At 37.1% G+C, this 19,480-nt stretch overlaps 1 protein-coding gene across 1 annotated transcript; it reads left to right on the top strand.

Moving 5' to 3' along the window:
• Nucleotides 1-4,935: 4,935 nt before the first annotated feature.
• LOC107772214 (uncharacterized) lies at nucleotides 4,936-6,980 on the top strand. The gene is made up of 2 exons (XM_016591706.2): nucleotides 4,936-6,215; nucleotides 6,331-6,980. The coding sequence occupies exon 1, from the start codon at nucleotides 5,071-5,073 to the stop codon at nucleotides 5,710-5,712; it is 642 nt and encodes a 213-aa protein (XP_016447192.1). The 5' UTR covers nucleotides 4,936-5,070; the 3' UTR covers nucleotides 5,713-6,215; nucleotides 6,331-6,980.
• Nucleotides 6,981-19,480: the final 12,500 nt, after the last annotated feature.

Raw genomic sequence — 19,480 nt, 5'->3', positions numbered from 1 at the left:
TTTACTGCTTGTTTATATGACAAGTGATAGAGAATCTGATTCTCTATACGGTTAGACTCTTAGTTTCTATCAATGTTATATGCATTGTTACGGAGGACCACTTTTGTCTATAAAAAAATGTTTCGGTTACATAAGGGAAAATATCAATAGGCTAATACCAAAAGTTCTTTTCCCATTTTAAAATTGCATTTGACCAAAAAAGCTAATCTTAAAAGAACGATATTAATTTAGCAGGGCTATATACGTGGTGCTTTTCAAGTGCACAATCACTTTCGAGTGACGGTGCGTCCTTTAGCTTCCCCATAAATATGAAATAAATTAAATGTATTATAGTTTAGAAGGTATATAAAGGAATTATTTAATTTATTTTAACAATATATTTAATTTATTTTAACAATATGATGTAGACATGAAAAAATCTGACTTGAGCATCGCGATTGATTGAGTTGTAAGTTTACCTTTTCTTGTAAATTTAAACATATTTTCTCTTTTTTTTTTTTTTTTTTTTTTTTTTTTTACAAGTTTGCTGTATAATCAAAAAACAGTTTTTGTGATCAAAGCAAATAATAAAGTAATTCGGATTTTTAATAACTAATTTTACATCACTTTTTCTAATATAGTCAAACTTAAAAATAAAGAAAATAAAATATTGAGAGAATAAAAAAAAAATTCTTATCGATGTACGCAACATCTTTTCCTAACAAGATCTTCAAATAGCATAAAGTAAAATGCAAGCAATTGACAATGTTATTTCGTGAATTCTATGATGATCTCCCAAAATATGGAAATGGAGGTTTATATAAGTATACAATATGTAATTGATTTGCTATATTTAATTCCCTTCCATTATCAATATTAATTATATTGATTGCCCGTTACTTGAGTAACTTGTAACGGTTATGGTAATAATAACCAATCGAATTTAATTTGGGATTATGTCGATTTTCTTTCCATATCCGCGACTATTAATGAATCTTCCTTCCTTGTAAGCCTTAACTAGTAGTCGTACCTGCCCTATACAACTATCAATATTAAAAAATATTAATTAAATTAAATTTTGATCTTGATTGTTTGAACATATTAGATCGTATTGCTTTAATAAGTTTTAATTGTCATCTTATTTGTCAATACGATATAACCAATAATAAAATCTCTATTAAATTAAAGGGACTTATATAGTCATTCAATAACTTTTTTGTTCTATATTTTTCGTTATTATATTATCCATTGTTTAGTATTTTTACATTGTTAATATAAATTTTTATTAGTATATTACTTTGTTTAATATTTTTGTCTGATCGCTTTATTTTTGTAATATAAGAGAAGATGTATATTTTATTAATCTTGAAATAATTTTTTTGTTTAAATTTTATTTTGTTGTTCTCAATAATATTATCTGAATTTTAATGAATAAAATCTATATTAAATTAAATGGACTTATATATTCATCGAATAACTTTTTTGCTCTGTATTTTTCTTTATTATATTATCCAATATTTAGTATAATTGCATTGTTAATAGAAATTTTTATTAGCATATTACTTTGTTTAATATTTTTGTCTACTACTTTCTTTTTGTAATATAATAGAAGATATATATTTTATTACTCTAGAAATATTTTTTTTATTTTAAATTTTATCCTATTGTTCTCAATAATATTATCCGAATTTTAGTGAATAAAATCTCTATTGTTCTCAATAATATTGTCTGGCTTTTAATGAATAAAATCTCTATTAAATTAAAGGGACTTATATAGTCATTGAATACCTTTTTCTTTCTCTATTTTCTATTATTATATTATCCAATATATAGTATTTTTACACTTTTATTAGAAATATTTTATTCTATTATTCTCACTAATATTTTTTGAATAATCTTTTTTATTTTTAAAAAGAAAAAAAAATTTACTTTCGACCAAAAAAAGGGGGGGCTTATATAGTCATCGTATAACTTTTTTGTTATGTATTTTTCTTTATTATATTATCCAATATTTAATATAATTACATTGTTAATAGAAATATTTTAGCATAGTACTTGTTTAAAAATTTTGTCTGCTACTTTCTTTTTTAATATAATAGAAGATATATATTTTATTACTCTTGAGAGATTTTTTTATTTTAAATTTTATTATACATTTCTTAATATTATTGCCTGAATTTTAATGAATAAATATAATTTTTATTTAAATAAATGAAAATAATTTTAAAAAATAAAACAAAGAAATTAACTAACCTAAACCAACCCTTATATTGTAAATAAAAATTATTAGCATATTACTTGTTTATATTTTTGTCTGTATTTTTTTTATAATATAATAGAAGATATATATTTTATTACTCTTGAAATATTATTTTATTTTAAATTTTATTATATTATTCTCAATAATATTGTCTGAATTTTAATGAATAAATACACTTTTTATTCAAAAAAGAAAAACGAAAATGATAAATGGTCAAATATATCCCTGTACTATCAGAAAATATTTAAATGTACCCCTCGTTATACTTTGAGTCCAAATATACTCCTGTCGTTATACTATTAGTTCAAATATACCCTTTTTCTGTTAAGTTTGTCCAAAGTGGACATCCAATCATATGTGGCACTGACATTTGATGAGGTGGATGCCACATGGCTTGCCACATCAGTTCCCCTAACTTATTTTACCCCTCCCTTCTATTTTTTTTCACCACTAAAATTTTCTTCCCCTACACCACTATTGCCACCATTACCGCTACCATGAATAATATTGTATTTCAAATTTTAGTCTTTTATATATATAGATTAGGGGCGTTGAGGTCGCATGTCATGTGGCATCCACCTCATCAAATATCAGTGTCACGTAAGATTGAATTTTCACCTTCGACAAACCTAACACAAGAGGTGTATATTTGAATCAATAGTATTACAAAAGGGGTATATTTAGACCCAAAGTATAACAAAGGATATATTTAAATCTTTTCTCACAGTATAAGGGTATATTTGGCCATTTGCCGTTTAAAAAATGAAACAAAGAAATTAACTAGCCTAAACCAACCATCACCCATGTTTTATAATAATTAATTATTAACTAAATTATTAATTATTAACTAATTATGCTATGCGGCTTTTTTTAGGTTACCATTTGGATTAATGTGGTGCATTTTTGTTTGGGTTTTTAATAATATATAGAAGATTGTGCATCTCGCGCCTATCTCTTCTCTCCGAGTTGTCATATACGATTTCTTTGTAAACAATTCCGTGGGTATTTTTTCGATGTCTTTCCAACCTTCACTCTTCTTTATTATTCTAACTCTCGTGCCACTTATCAGCACATCATTAATCCATGTGTCAACTCTATTTTTCTACCAATACATTAGTTTCTTTAGTAGCATGATAGAAGAAAGGAAGAGGAAAGTACTTGACAAAAAAATTACACTGTATTTAGTATTTACCAATCTAACAAATGCGTGATATATGTTTGCAATCAATTTATTATGATTAACTAATATATGTTATCACCTCACTTTTAAATTACTTTACTACAATAAGTTAATACTATGATTTAACATAAACATAGAGTGAGAGTAGTAGTTATTTTAGTGTACTTTGGTGCAAGGGGAACTAGTGGCTAGACTGTAACTTCATTCTCACAAGATATTTGATTTTGATCTTGCTTCAACAGTTGTATGATAACGATTGAGGGCAAACGATGGTTGGTAAAGGAGAAGAAAAGGTTTTGACATTGCCTTAGATTTTGGATTACTTGCAGTCGTCATTGTTTCTTTTGGCTTAAGAAGATGTCTTCGAGTGGATTAGGCATTGCTTAATTTGTTTGCAAAACTAAAATCATTCGTTTTTCCTTTTACACTCTACATTAAACTAACAATTCTACCTTTTCTTCTGTAATACGGGGAAGTTGAATAATAAATACTGTGTATTTTATATTGATGTATCTATAAGACTATAACTACTACAACAATTGCAGTGTTACATCGCTACTTGCTTTGTTCAACAAATTATTGTTGACACAGAGAAAATGTGGGAATGGAGGAATTGTTCAACAAAATTTTACTTAACCGTATAATTGTACCTTATATTGGTTGAACTTTCTCTGCTTAACATTTCATTTTTTGACTTTACCAATTGTACTACGATCAACGATACATTTAAGAGTTCAAATAAGAAATGATTATCGATTTCATTATCATTAATTAATTTATAGATGGTACAAAATATGGGCCCATATATGGAGACATGTGTCTAACAACTTGATTAATTTAAAATTTAAAGACCTCAAATGAAACTTAAAAATCAAATGATATGCTCTCAAGTATCATTTGAATTTGAAATGAGCTAAAAAAGTGAGTGGACTGTCATTTAATTCCTGGTCCCTATATATTAATTTCCACATTATAGTAAAGGCTATAACTCCAAAATACATAAAATCAAAGTTCCTTCGAGCAAACAACTCTAAGATAATTGTGTTTGGGAAAAAAAGCATTGGATATGTGGAAAACTTGTGTTTAATTTATTTTTCAAAATAAAGCATTGGTTACCAAATCAGGTGAGATTCCAATCAATGGCTTTAGTAAAGTTTCCTCTCACATTCGTAGGTCAGTTATGCAATTCACGTATTTCGAACCAAATCATAGCAAAGAATTTTTCAAAAAAAAAAAAAAAATCCACGTGGCATCCTTCTTTTATCCTATCAAATTAGCAGTTACAATGAAACGGCTCATAATACTGTCGTTTTGTTCCACTCATCATTAACCAGCCGTTGGATCGGAAAATCCTCCGAACAAACCCTACTTAGGTTAAACCTTCACCATGGTTAACTTAACTAGATCGGCAAAGAATTTGCTAACTACATCCTTATACTTTATCGTATTTACATGGATACCCTTCTCCTTCTTTTTGCTATAAATTTAGGCTTTGAGACACGCTAGGTTTGCCAAACTGAAGAGCCTAAGGGCCCTTTAGAAGAAATCTATAGAAACAAAATTTGTTTTTTTATAGATTTCTTTACCAACTTCCTTTTTCTCTTTTTCTTCTTCCAAAAAATTAGTAGTAAAAAAAATCTCACTGCCATCAATGGCGACATCTTCTAGAAGATCAAGCGGACCGGTTTTGCCGATTAGATCGGCCTTCCAGAGGTCTATCTCACCGACCGGCCGGTTCTGCAACTCAACGACGGCGACTGATACGTCATCGTTTTCGTCATTTGCTTCTTCGACGAGTTCTAGCTTTTACTCGTCTAGTTCCACAGGTTTTTTCCATCGATCGGCGTCTCCGACGCGCGTGAACCTTTATGGTTTTGCTCCACTGGCTCCTACGCCTTCTGTTAAGTTCTCGATCGACAGATCTATATCTCCTCATCGTTCGATGGCGGTTTCTTCCCGAGATCAAGTGGTTCGTAAGCAGAACAATAATCCGCTGACAAAACTTCCAAAAAGGACGTGTATGTGCTCTCCTACAACGCATCCTGGCTCGTTCCGGTGTAGTTTGCACAAGAATATGAATACTGCTCCGTCGATGTATTCGCCTAGCCGATTGAATGCTCGGCGATCGGCGATGACGAACTCTTTGGTCCGTATTGGTACTGTTGAAGGAGATCTAGTGAAGCGTGCTTTAGCAGCTCTTATACGGCCTTCGTCGCATCATCAGAGGCGTAGAGCCGATTTCCAACCTCGTCCCAGCCGGCTTTCCAGGATGTCCAAAGCTGAGGATCTGTGATGTTGTGTTAAGGTTACAGGTTTGATATTTTAATATAGGTATTTGAAGCTATTCAGTTGAGAGTTTCCGGCGATGGCGTCAGATCCCGGCTGCGGTTTTTATAGTACTCCGGCGAATCGAAGGCCCTGGAAGTTTTGATACTCCGGCGAAGTTGAAAAAACAACAAAAATTCTCCCTTGTACATATGATTTGCAGCAACTGATTGCAATCGAAGGACTTTTTGGACTTTTTTTTTCCAACATCCATTTAAACAAAACACTAACTAAAACAAACGAACTATTGATTAAAATCTTGAGTTAAAAATGAATTTGATGTGTTTTGAGCAATTTGTGTACGAATTGTTGTGTAATGGAGAGTTGCGTGACTCGTTTGGTTTTGTCTACGTTCGCAGCTTTTGTTTATCCCGTCGTGCTTGCCGTTCACCGTGCCGTTATGCTTGCCGTTTCCCGTCCGTTAGCCGTGAATTGCGTTCGTCGTCATCTTTGCGTTGTGTTTCTTCCGAGGTATACCTTTTACTTTATTTGTATTTGGTTATTTATATTTATTTTATTTATTTATTTATTTATTATCTGTTAGTTGGATATATTAATTCTTTTTTATCTTTTGGTTATTTGGCAGGTTTGGCGTGATTGATTCAAGTCGTGGAGTTGAAGTTTGATTATGGACTTGGACTTGGTATTTATTTATACCTTCCATTAAAGTTGCACTATTTCCTTTACGTTGTTTTCGGAGCGAGGGACGGTGTTTGCTGAACTTTGAAGGACCTTGAAATGGACTATTTTTCAAATGGACAATAAAAAAGATCTTAAGATAAATACGATAATGGGAATAGAATATTACAGAAATTAAGTAGGGAATACGAAGTTTTATGAAAGCAAACACTAGAAGATGGGAGACAGGCTGGCTATGCATTGGAGTGTGCGGCCCATATTGGACACAACTGGTTCTTACAATGCACTTTTCTGAAACTGGTGTGAGGAATTAATGGGAAAGGGAAAATGATTGAGCGACCACAAAAAGAAATGATTGAGCGGGAGGTGGAAAAGTTTTAGAAGAACCAGAAGATTCTGAAAATTTACACAAAAAATTATCTTGCAATTTTTTTTGCTTTTATAGTCTACACTCTGTACAGAAATTGATACCCCCTTTTACACAAAGGTTCAGTAAGTAGATCTTGTTGAGCTACCCTAGTTGAAATATTCTATCCGTTTCACAATAAATGAACATATTTTAGGTTGAAATAAAAAATTTAAAGTTATTTTTTAAAATTGTTCTTTTTTAATCGAAGGGAGTAGTAAAATTGAACTAGCCTTTTGCTGTGCATTTTTGCACGACTAATTAATTCGATCTTTCTGAGAAACTAAACATAAGATAGGGCATAGTTTGGTCGTGAAACAATCTATTCTCTTCATTGTACATTAATTTATCTCTAAATAAAAATTAATCTTAAATTAGACACAATTTAATAGCAGTTAATTTGTTACAGATTAGATCATATGTTAAAAACCAATGTATTAGTCCAGTAAATAGTAACCATAAATAGATAGGGGGCGTTACATATTCCCAATTTTAACAATTCACTCTTTCTAACATGAAAGTTCCTATTTCTCTATGTTTTAAGCATTAGTCATTTTTTTCTAGCTATTATAGTGGAGCAATTTAAGGCCAAATAATCAACACCTGGACACTGACTAAATGATATGTTTAAGTAAAACTCAAGAACATGAGCTAAAATTTGAACACTTCTGGAAATCTTGTACTACTAGTAAGATATGAAATTGGAGAGACATAGTAAGCAAAATGCGGCGCATTAACTTGAATCTTGAAAGCATTTTTCTCACAAGTTTGACAAATAAAATGTCAAAGTACTTGTTTACATTGTCCAATACGCCGTTATAATTGGACATTTCAAAGGGGCATGTTTAGAACGCTTCAATGAAATCACATTTCAGCTATTTATTTTTCCAAAAATCTTATCGTCAAAATAGAAGAATAAATTCTAAATCTCGACCAACAAGAGGGTATTGGAGGATTGATTCTCTTTATGGCTTCATCCATTAACCAGATGCCTCACGTTCACGTTCTAGCTCTGAAAATAAAGAGCTTCTTAATTAGAGAAATATTAGCCACCCTTTTTTTTTTAATAAAAACAAATGATACCAATTTAATTACGTCAATTAGTTCCAAATACAACATTGTCTAAAATCTAAATATATCCAAATTCTTAACCAAACCTTAATTGCGGCGGAGGTTATGGGCGGTTAGAGTGGTTGCCTGTCGGGTGTAATCATTTGACAGGCTTTAGAGCTCCAATTATAGTCCATAAAGGCTAGTGTTATAGATGGGAGGTGGTTGTGAATTCTTTAAGACTAGAGTATATGTTTAGTACCTGTTTAGCAACGTGGTAGATTGGTAGTAATGTGAATCCAACAAATCAATAGAAGTCACGTACTGCTTCTCACTTCACATAATTTATTTGCGGCCACATATAATTATGTAACGTAAATAGATTAATGAGGATAGTCAAATTTATGTTTTTCATACTTGCACCAATTTTTCAATATTATAGCTTCATAAATGCTATTCTCAATAATCAAATCACTTGTACATGACTTTTATCTTACAGTATCATAGGTAAAATGTCTAATACAAGTGTTCATAATCTGTTTCCTTCTCACTAAACATGCTAATTCGTAAGCAGGAGGAGGAAAGAAAGAGGGAAAATTCACCTTTTCATATTGATCAAAATAACTTTTAACATTGAATTTAAAAAAAATTCGAACTCTTCAACCATACATGAAAGTGCTTTCATATGGTTTTTATCATTCTTCTTTATTTTGACTCATAAGCTTTGTAAAAGGACTTTGACTGAAGTTTAAAAATTGTACCTTTGAAAGTCAAATATAAGCAAGAAGCAAACATAAAACTGCCCCAATAAAGTGAACTATAAAAATATTAGGCCCATAGGCCCACAATAATCTTCCAAAGGCTTAATTCCAGACCAGTTGCTTTGGATGACCTATTCAAAATTGAAAATTTGGTGGCTTAGCCGACATTGTGTAAGCAATAAGGCAGCTTTTCTTCGAAGTTTTCTTTGCTTGTGGGGCACTCAAATTTAGGCAACTAAGGAAAGGAAAGGGAAGCCAGAAGAAATGAGTTGCAACATCATTGTTTGGTTTGAGCAAAGAAAGAGAAAATAAAGTGCCCAAGTAACCAAAGAGGAGAAAATACTTTTCTTCATACCCACCATTTTTATTTCTCGGATAGTGATATTCTAATTCTTGTACTTTTTCCTTAGCTTCCTCTCTTGAATTGCCAAGGATGGCAAGCTTTTGCCCTATTGAATGAAAAAGAATTGAAGATGATACTTTATTCATGTCTAAATAAGCGCTAGGACATAAAAAATATATATATTTTTAAAAAGTAGTATTTGGAGTTAAGTTAAAAAATAGTATTTGGAATTTGAAATTATGTTTGGACATGCATTTCACTTGAAAAAATGTTACAGTTTTGTGAGTGGGGAAAGAGAATTTTTCTGAATATTTTGAAAAAGGGTTTTGAAAAACTCATTTTCAAATTTGTTTTTCATAAACTTGTAAAATTTTATGGACAAACACATTTTTGAATTTTTTTTAGAAAAAGGAAATTTTTTTTATGTACAAACGGGGGCCTAAGTTATACATGCATTAGTTATTTCATATTGATGATGGTATAAAATTATATCAAAATTGGTATATAATTTTGTACAAGGACCAATATTTTAAAAGGCGTTTTTGGGGTGAGTCCAGGGGCAAGCCCTGGGGTGAGGCGCACCAAACATGCCCCGAGGCGATGGTGTGGGGCGAAAGCCTCAAGAGGCATACGCCCGGGCGTTTGAGTCGCATTTTTATAGCGAGGCGTAAGCCCCAGGGACTTTTTCAAATTAAAACAAAATTTGTTGAATAAGTTCTTCATATAATACCCAAATTCTCAAAAGTCGATTTGTAATTACTTAAAAGTTTTAAAAAGGAACTGAAATGTATTAAATTTAAAAGTCAAGAACCTTTTTTTATTGATTGAAGCCCTAATTTATGATCTTTCCCAATTCTTTATCTTGTACGCTAGTCTGCTAATATCTCCCAAAAGCAACGAATATTCAATTATTATTTTTTACAAATTCAAAGAGAACTCCATTCTCTTTCATACCACCAAGTTCAAAGTTTAAATTGCAGGTTAGTCATCCTTTTTGTTCATCTATGTAGGTCATGATTTCGAGTTGTTGAAGCAGCCACTAATATTTACATTATGGTAAGTTGTCTACATCACAACTATTGAGATACTTTGTGCATTGTACTGCCCTTTATACTAAGTTTGCATCTAAATGTGAGCCTTGTGTTGGGTTTTTATTTAAAGGGTGTGAATGAGAAATGGAAGAGGTACCTCTTGGATTGCACATTTTCATTTCACCCTTTCTTTGTCTATAAATTTAGAGGCTTGGCCTCATTTTCATATATGAAAAATCTGAAAACTTCTCCCCTATTTTCTATATTGTTGCATTGCTTTTTCAAATAAATAAAGTGTCAAGTGTGATTTTCTTCGTTTGTTGAGTTCGCTGAAGTTCTGTAATTTCTATTGCCATTATTATAGAATTATTTTTCCGTTCTATCCTGGGAGGAAGTAATCCATAACCTTGGGTAACAGTGAGGGAATTAAATTCCTTAAGGACACACAAATAACTTGTGGGCTCGAAATTATTTTACGATTTGTTTATTGAACTAACGTTTCTTTTCCTCTGATTTTCTGGTTTCGAACATAGTGATACTAACAATATTAAGAAATTTAAACTTAGAGTTATTGTTGAAATGACTGATCGGTAGTGAGAAATTTTGTTTCCTGGGTTTATTTGGTACTATCGTAAGGGAAAAACGGAAGAAGAAAATCGAACAAACAATGCCATGTTGAGAACGATGTTGTTCACAGAAAGTTTATACTGAAGGCTTTCAACAATATTGTTTACCCTTAAAATCGGATAATAATTGAATTTGTAAGTGATTTTAAGAATATGTGATTTCACTTGGCACAAACTGAGAAATATGAGAATTGAAGTTAGAAATTAACTGTAAAATAAAGTAAACCGATATATCATGCAGCTTTGGCTCTCGAACTAGGTCGCCCTCGCACCAACTAAGTGTATTATTATAGAGTAAAGGACTGAACAACTGAATAAGAGAGCTTAAGAGAGAAAACGTAATATATTACTTTGTTATGCGTGAATGTGATGATTACAAAATGATTAGAACCACCTTTATATACTAGAGGAATTCTACATATGGTACAATTCTAAATACAGAAGGAAATCTCCTAATTGGCTAATCAACCGGTCTTGACTTGATACATGTTGAGATCTCCGCCACAATCCTCGCCCGGTCACGGATACCTCGGCTTTCTATTATTCGACTTAGCAGGCTTCCTTCGATCTCGCTAGATCTCTATCCTTCTTGGTCTCGACCTTAGCTAGTCTCGATATCGATCGATCCTTGAATCACGAGCTAGGCAATATCTATTCATGTAACGATCCAATATAACTTGAGATCGAACCTCGGTCTGCCGCCCCGGTCTCGATTAACCATACGAAATCGGGCAAGCTCGATTTTGATCGTATACAGATAGTCCCCCCATTTTTTGGAGAGTAATGACAAGAAATGATTTGAGCCTTCGATCTTCACCTCGGTACATCATGACGTAATCATCGTGACATAAGTAGCAGAAGTGACTGAAACGTCTCGTCAGTACAGTTTCTCAAGTATTTAATATGCGTTAGTCGACGATCGGCCACTACCAGTTTTGAACCGTCGTTTGTGAAACCAATAAATAGCCTCCTTCTTCATTATTTCAAACTTTACTTTCAAATTTTTTTCATTCTAATCTCCATAGTTCTTTGCCTTCTTCAAAGCTTCCCATCTTCAGGTCTTTGAGTTTCTTTGCTTGCTTTTCCTAAAACACCAAATACTTCAGTCTCCATTCTCCTTTGTCCACAAAAACTAAATGGCCAAAACATCTAAAACTGTTCCACAGAAAGAGGCTGCTTCCTCATCTCGGCCGGCCGGCGAGAAATCAGTGGTGGAACCACGACTTGAAGAACTTATTTTTGGGGTGTGTGTCATTAATTCCGACTTTAAGGTCGAGAAAACCTCATCGGTTCCTGATTGATGCGAGACGATATCGAGATATATATGCCCAATACCCAAAAGCCTCCTTGACCAGGTGAAGAAAGATTGCAACTGGGGAAACAAAGAGGTTATGATACCGGCACCAGAAGAAGCAATCACCAGCCACGTGGAAGGGTTCCTGAGTGTTTACACTTTTCCTTTCATGCTGGGTCCCCTCGATCCAGGCATCGTAGACTTTTGCAAGAAATACCAGGTGACCCTCAGCCAAATTTACCCCTTTCTAGAGGATCGTGATACTGCTCTATTTCTTCATGAGTAAAATCGACAGGCTTCCCTTCACCCTTGACCACCTCATAAGATTATATAGCCCTCGACTCTATCGAGGTGGGATGATAAAGCTTCAACGCCGGGTCACCAAGGTGCTTATCTTGAGTATAAATGAAGACAAAGATCGGGGCTGGATGGGCCGGTTCGTTCGGGTGAAAACCACAGACCTAATCCCGGCTGAGAGCATGCCATTTCCTAAGAAATGGAATATGAAACGTAAGTATGATTCCGGTTTTAATTTCTGTTCGTTGTTTTTACTTCTTCATCCTTTCTTATCAGTGTTTTTCTCGATGCAGCCGTTGCTTGGATATCGAGTGCAGTTCCCCACCTTGAGAACTGGGATAGGAGCCGGTTTCGACGTCAATATACACCGAACGCGCATGACGCGATTTGTCAAAGGGTCGGTGGGAGGCTCGTACTCATGGTAAGCCTTCTTCCTGACTTACCGATTTGTTTATCGTTCAAACATCTTTTCAAACATGAGTTTACTTATTTTCTCCTTTTGTAGGTCTCGGAAAGGACACGACTATGAGGCATCGTCCGGTGGTGAAGAGGTTTCACCACCTATCTCGAAACCGGCGAAGGTAAATTAGAGGAAAAGGGCCTCGAACTCCGAGGGTCAAAAACCCACGAAGAAAACAGTCCATAAATCGAAGGGGAACATAATCCCACTGACTATGGAGTCAGTCCAAAGGCTAAGGGAAGAAGAAGAAGAAGAAACAGAAGAAGATGATTCTGGGCTGGTGGCCCGTGCACGAGCTAGCACCGAGATTCGGAAGACTCCGGAACCGGTGGGAATTGATACTTCTCCGTCTAGGCTCAATGAGGTTGAGGAGGAAACTTCGGCCCAAGTCCTCGAGCCAAGAGGAACCGAAGATGCTTTATCGCGGGGCAAAGAGACTGTTGAAGAGACGGTGGATGTTAGTGCAGAAACCGGGCTCGAGGCTTCCCAAGATGGAGGCGGTGCCCCAATAGACCCACTTGGGGCAATAGAGATCAGGGATTCCCCCTCGTTTCCTTCATTTTTCGAGTCGATGATACGCGACGCTAAGGCCGTGGAGACTTGTCACGGGGAAGGAGCCCTCGTAGAGGAAGATCCTTTCCGTGGTTGTTTTGTTGGGGTAGAAGGTGTCACCGGTATGAGTGACTCGGAGGTTCCGAAGAAGAGCTCGGGCGAGGCTTCCTCGAGTTTTAAACTGACCAATCAGTTTTCGTCCCCTAGTGCCGATCCCGGGTGCAAGCGATCAATCGTTATCACGGTCCTGGAAGATGCCTGGGTTCTTGCTGCCCCCAAAGGGGTGGCTAGCTTCCTCCGATGTTTGGTCACAGAAGAAGACCAAGCCCATTTGGACGAGGTGAGAGCGCCTTGTCATTTCAACGAAGCCCAACAGGCCCTAAACCGGGCAAGTCCATATTTTCTTTGCCGATGTCAATTTTTACACTTGTACTTTTCTCCTTTCGTATAATTCCTTCTTTTTTATTTTTGTAGGCTTCTGTGCTTTATCACGAGGTTTTCTTCCGATCCCGAGGGGAGTTGATCCAGTGTGAGGCCAAAATCCGAGGACTCACTGAGGAGAAAGATGCATTCAAGCTTCTTAGTGAGCAGAGAGAATGGGAAGCAAAAGGACTTCGGGCTGAGCTAGAAGCAACTCAGAAAGAACAAACTAATATGGCCGAGCAGGTAAAAAGAATCTTTGAAGTTATTGACACTGACTCGGGCGTGGTGGCTAACAGTTCGGTCCCACAGGTTCAGCGAAAGCTCGATGTGATCGGGCAACTTCATGAGGAAGTGGACGCAGTGAAAGCGGAGGCCGAGGCGTGTAAGAAGAACATGGACCGCCTTGCCTCAGAAAAGGAGGCTGCCCGAGCTCAACTGGCCTCGGTTGAGACCCAACTCCGAAGCTTGAAAGAGAAGGCCATGGTGCAAACTAAGAAAATTGAGGAGTTCTAGTCTCGGTTGGGTTCAGCAACTTCCGATCGAGAGAGGCTGGCCACAGAACTTGCAGCGGTCAAATCGGAGGTCAAAATGGCCAAGGCTAATGTTGATGCAATGGTGGCCGTCTACCGATCCGATGCTGAAGCTGCTCAGGTTCGAGCAAAGGAGGTTGCCGAAGCTGCTCAAGCTCGAGCAAAATGGGTTGCCGAGCATGCTAAATGCCAGTCTCGAAGGGAGACTCTCGAGGAGATCCATGCTCGTGACTTCGATCTTACAGACGAGATCGAGAATGCTAAGGAGTTTGAAGCTGAAGGCACGGTGTTGGCCTTTCCTGATGATGATGATTCTGGGAGTATGAGCGGATCTGAAAGCGGAGAAGGCCTCGAGAGCGAATATGCTTCTCCCGGAGAAGACTAAGTCCTTTAGGATTGGTATTTTTTGTGTTTATTTTAAGACCGTTTCGGTCTTTTGTAGAGAAATTTGATCTGGCCATGCTGCCCTTGTAAATGATATTTGACATATATATAAAAACTTTCTTCCTTTCTGCCTTATAAAATTATGAAGTTGTATTCTAAGTCCGAGGTTTAGTCAATTTGATTGAAACCGAGCTAGTATAACTCTTAGGCTTTACGATCGAGTGAATGCTTGCTCGAACTCGAAGTAAGGTAACCCTTAAGTTTTTTATTTGAGCGAGGATGGTCTCTCGAACTCAAAGCAAAAAACAGCCCTTAGGCTTTTGTATTATATATATATATATATATATATATATATATATATATATATATATATATATATATATATATATATATATATATATATATATATATATATTATTTTTTATTAGGCCGATATGGCCTTTGTGAAAAGATTGTTTATGGCTTTCTCCATTTTTTGGCTTGAATTTTTTATTTTTTTTATCATTTGTATTTGCAAAACTTGTAATGCCTTAGCATGGGATAAGGAATTGTTCGAGAGTTCGAACAATTTTGTACTCATTAGAGTTTTCGAGGCTTGATATTATCGAAGCCTTTTATGATTTTGCCAGGAGTAGCCTTTTTAACCGGTTTATGATAGAATTCGAAGGCCTTTTATGATTTTATTACGTAATTCGGATGTCTCCGAACCGTGTTAATTTGGCTGTAGCTTCTTTAGTTCGGGAATTTCCCCTTGGGCTTATTTTTCCGTTTTACTTCGAGCTTGCCCGAAGTGTCAGTCCCCGAGTGGGATAGCCGTGTCTTATAAAACTCGAGTATTTCCTAAAAGGTCTTATGATCTCGGAGTTTTAATAATTCGATCTCGTTTATTTTTCGGACGGCAGTCCCCGAGCATGGGGTTAATTATCCAAACTCTGGTTATGGTCGACCCTTAAGCCTGTTTACATAATAGATCGAGAGTATGAAATTATAAAGTAGAAAACTTTTTCTAAGGCATGAGATATCGGTAAGGAAAAATACTTCTCTTTATAAACGATTATACATGCGTACATGTTCTGTGCCAGGGCTCGAGCAAACTATGCGGGCACGGTTCGTTTGACCGTTTGGCCCTTACAAATTTTTTCTACCGATACCCTGCTGCCATGAAGTAACTTTCTAGTATCAAAGTTGACATTCGAGGGCAATGCCCCCCAGTATTCGAGGTTGATTGTAAAGAAGCCTCAGATACTGTTGAATTGTTCTAAGTTAGCACGATCAATGGTTGCCTCATTAAAAACCTTGCCAAAACCCATTTGGGACAAAACTGGTCTAAGGGAGAAAAAATGCAACGCGTTCTTTCAGACCTAAAGGCTTCGTGTCGAAGAATCCATCGTTGTTTCTGGTCGAACACCTGAAAGGGTTAGTTTAAAATATAAATGAAAATGAAAGGGGCCGTACCTTAGCAGTAGTATCATTTTAGGTGCGATACGTTCCAATTGCTCGGCAGTTGTTCGCCGTTCATCATGCCGAGCTTGTAGGATCCTTTTCCGATGATTTCGAGAACCTGGTACGGTCCTTCCCAGTTCAGACCCAGTTTCCCTTCATTCGGATTTCTGGTGTTGAGGGTGACTTTTCTTGGCACCAAGTCCCCGATGTTAAAATGTCGAAGATTAGCTTTTCGATTGTAGTACCTTTCGATCAGCTATTTTTGGGATGCCAATCGGACGAGAGAGGCTTCAAGTCTTTTGTCCAACAATTCTAGGCTTGTATTCATGGTCTCGTTATTCGACTCCTCTGTTGGATATCAAAACCTGATGCTAGGTTCTACGACCTCGATCGGGATCAGAGCTTCGGCGCCATAAACTAACAAGAACGGTATTGCTCCGGTACTGGATTTTGATGTTGTACGGTATACCCGTAGAACCTCGGGTAGTATTTCTCTCCATTTTCCTTTGGCGTCGGTCAATCTCTTCTTAAGATTTTGGATGATGATTTTGTTGGTCGATTCAGCTTGTCCGTTCCCGCTGGGATGATAAGATGTCGATATGATCCTTTTGATCTTGTGATCCTCAAGGAATTAAGTTACTTTGCTGCCGATGGATTATTTTCCATTATCACATACAATCTCGGAGGGCGTCCCGAATCGACATATGATGTCGTCCCACATGAAGTCTATGGCTTCCTTTTCTATGACTTTCTCGAAAGCCTGTGATTCAACCTATTTAGAGAAATAATCAGTCATAAACAAAATAAACTGAACCTTACCCGGGGCCGATAGGAGAGGGCCAACGATGTCCATTCCCCATTTCATGAAGGGCCATGGGGATAGGACCGAGTGGAGCAGTTCTCCGGGTTGAGGAATCATGGGCACATGCCTTTGACATTTGTCACATTTTCGAACAAACTCCCTTGCATCCTTCCCCATATCGGTCCAATAGTACCCTACTTTGATTATTTTGTGGACCAGCGATTCGGCACCAGAATGATTTGCACAAGTGCCGCCGTGAACTTCCCGTATGATGTAGTCGGTATCTCCCGGTCCCAATCATATTGCCAACGGTCTATCGAAGGTCCTTCTAAACAGCGTTCCGTCTTCAGACAAAGTGAACCGTGCTGCCTTTGTGCGCAGAGCTCTCGACTTCTTTGGATCTGATGGAAGCTTCCCGTTCTTTAAGTACTCTATGTACTTGTTTCTCTAATCCTAGGTTAAACTTGTGGAGTTTATCTCGGCATGACCTTCCTCGATTATCGATCTCATGAGTTGTACAACAGTCCCCGAGTTGAGTTCGTCGTCTTTGACCGATGAACCTAAGTCTGCGAGAGCGTCGACCTCGTTGTTCTGTTCTCGAGGTACATGTTGCAAGGTCCACTCCTTAAATCGATGTAGAGTCACCTGTAGTTTATCCAAGTACCTCTGCATTCGGTCTTCTCGGACTTCAAAAGTCCCGTTAACTTGGTTTACCACGAGCAAGGAATCACATTTAGCCTCTATGACATCCGCTCCCAAGCTTCTAGCTAGTTCGATACCTGCAATCATGGCCTCATACTCGGCCTCATTGTTAGTTAATTTTGTAGTGTTGATAGACTGTCTAACTACATTACCCATGGGTGATTTTAGTACGATGCCTAGTCCGGGCCCCTTCGCGTTCGAAGCACCGTCCGTAAAGAGGGTCCAGACTCCCGAAGATGTACCCAATTGTATCAGTAGTTCTTTTTCAACCTCGGGTATGAGGGTCGGCGTAAAGTCAGCCACGAAGTCCGCCAATATTTGAGACTTGATGACGGTTCGGTGTCGATACTCAATATCTTACTCATTGATTTCTACGGCCCATTCTCGGGTTTGTGCAAAATATTTCGAAGAGGATAAGTTGTTACAACATATATTGGATGGCATTGGAAATATGGTTTTAGTTTCCTAGAGGTGCTTATTAAAGCAAGCACTACTTTTTCTAAGTGTGGATATCTAGTTTCAGCCTCACCTAAGGTCCGACTAATATAATAGACAGGGAATTGCGTACCTTGTTCTTCTCGGACCAGGACTCCACTTACCTCTATCTCCGAGACTGCTAAGTACAGGTAAAGCTGTTCGTCTACTTTCGGGGTATGAAACAGCGGCAGGCTCGATAAATACCGCTTTAGTTCCTCCAAGGCCTGCTGGCATTCCGGAGTCCATGCAAAATTGCTCTTCTCCTTAAGCAGCAAGAAGAATCGGTGGCTCCTATATGAGGATTTCAAAATGAATCGCCCTAGGGCGGCTGTCCGCCCCGTCAGCCTCTACACGGCCTTTACATTATCTACTATCGTGATATCCTCGATAGCTTTGATTTTATCGGGGTTGATCTCGATTCCTCGATTAGACACCATGAAACCAAGAAACTTGTCCGAGCCAACCTCGAATGCATATTTTTCTGGGTTGAGCTTCATATTGTACCTCCTCAGTATAACGAAAGCCTCATGCAATTTCTTTAAATGGTCCTTTGCTCGCAGGTTGCACAAGTGCCGCCGTGAACTTCCCGTAGGATGTAGTCGGTATCTCCCGGTCCCAAACATATTGCCAACGGTCCATCAAAGGTCCTTCTAAACAGCGTTCCGTCTTCAGACAAAGTGAACCGTGCTGCCTTTGTGCGCAGAGCTCTCGACTTCTTTGGATCTGATGGAAGCTTCCCGTTCTTTAAGTACTCTATGTACTTGTTTCTCCAATCCTAGGTTAAACTTGTGGAGTTTATCTCGGCGTGACCTTCTTCGATTATCGATCTCATAAGTTGTACGACAGTCCCCGAGTTGAGTTCGTCGTCTTTGACCGATGAACCTAAGTCTGCGAGAGCGTCGACCTCGTTGTTCTATTCTCGAGGTACATGTTGCAAGGTCCACTCCTTAAATCGATGTAGAGTCACCTGTAGTTTATCCAAGTACCTCTGCATTCGGTCTTCTCGGACTTCAAAAGTCCCGTTAACTTGGTTTACCACGAGCAAGGAATCACACTTAGGCTCTATGACATCCGCTCCCAAGCTTCTAGCTAGTTCGATACCTTCAATCATGGCCTCATACTCAGCCTCATTGTTAGTTAATTTTGTAGTGTTGATAGACTGTCTAACTACATTACCCATGGGTGATTTTAGTACGATGCCTAGTCCGGGCCCTTTCGCGTTCGAAGCACCGTCCGTAAAGAGGGTCCAGACTCCCGAAGATGTACCCAATTGTATCAGTAGTTCTTTTTCAACCTCGGGTACGAGGGTCGGTGTAAAGTTAGCCACGAAGTCCACCAAGATTTGAGACTTGATGGCGGTTCGGTGTCGATACTCAATATCTTACTCATTGATTTCTACGGCCCATTCTCGGGTTTGTGCAAAATATTTCGAAGAGGATAAGTTGTTACAACATATATTGGATGGCATTGGAAATATAGTTTTAGTTTCCTAGAGGTGCTTATTAAAGCAAGCACT

Source organism: Nicotiana tabacum, chromosome 23 (assembly GCF_000715075.1).
Source record: "Nicotiana tabacum cultivar K326 chromosome 23, ASM71507v2, whole genome shotgun sequence".
NCBI lineage: Eukaryota > Viridiplantae > Streptophyta > Magnoliopsida > Solanales > Solanaceae > Nicotiana > Nicotiana tabacum.
This window is presented reverse-complemented; position numbering and strand designations above follow the sequence as displayed.

What these genes read in the sequence shown, in the direction of transcription:
- LOC107772214 (XM_016591706.2), top strand. Translation starts at nt 5,071, where the DNA reads ATGGCGACATCTTCTAGAAGATCAAGCGGACCGGTTTTGCCGATTAGA.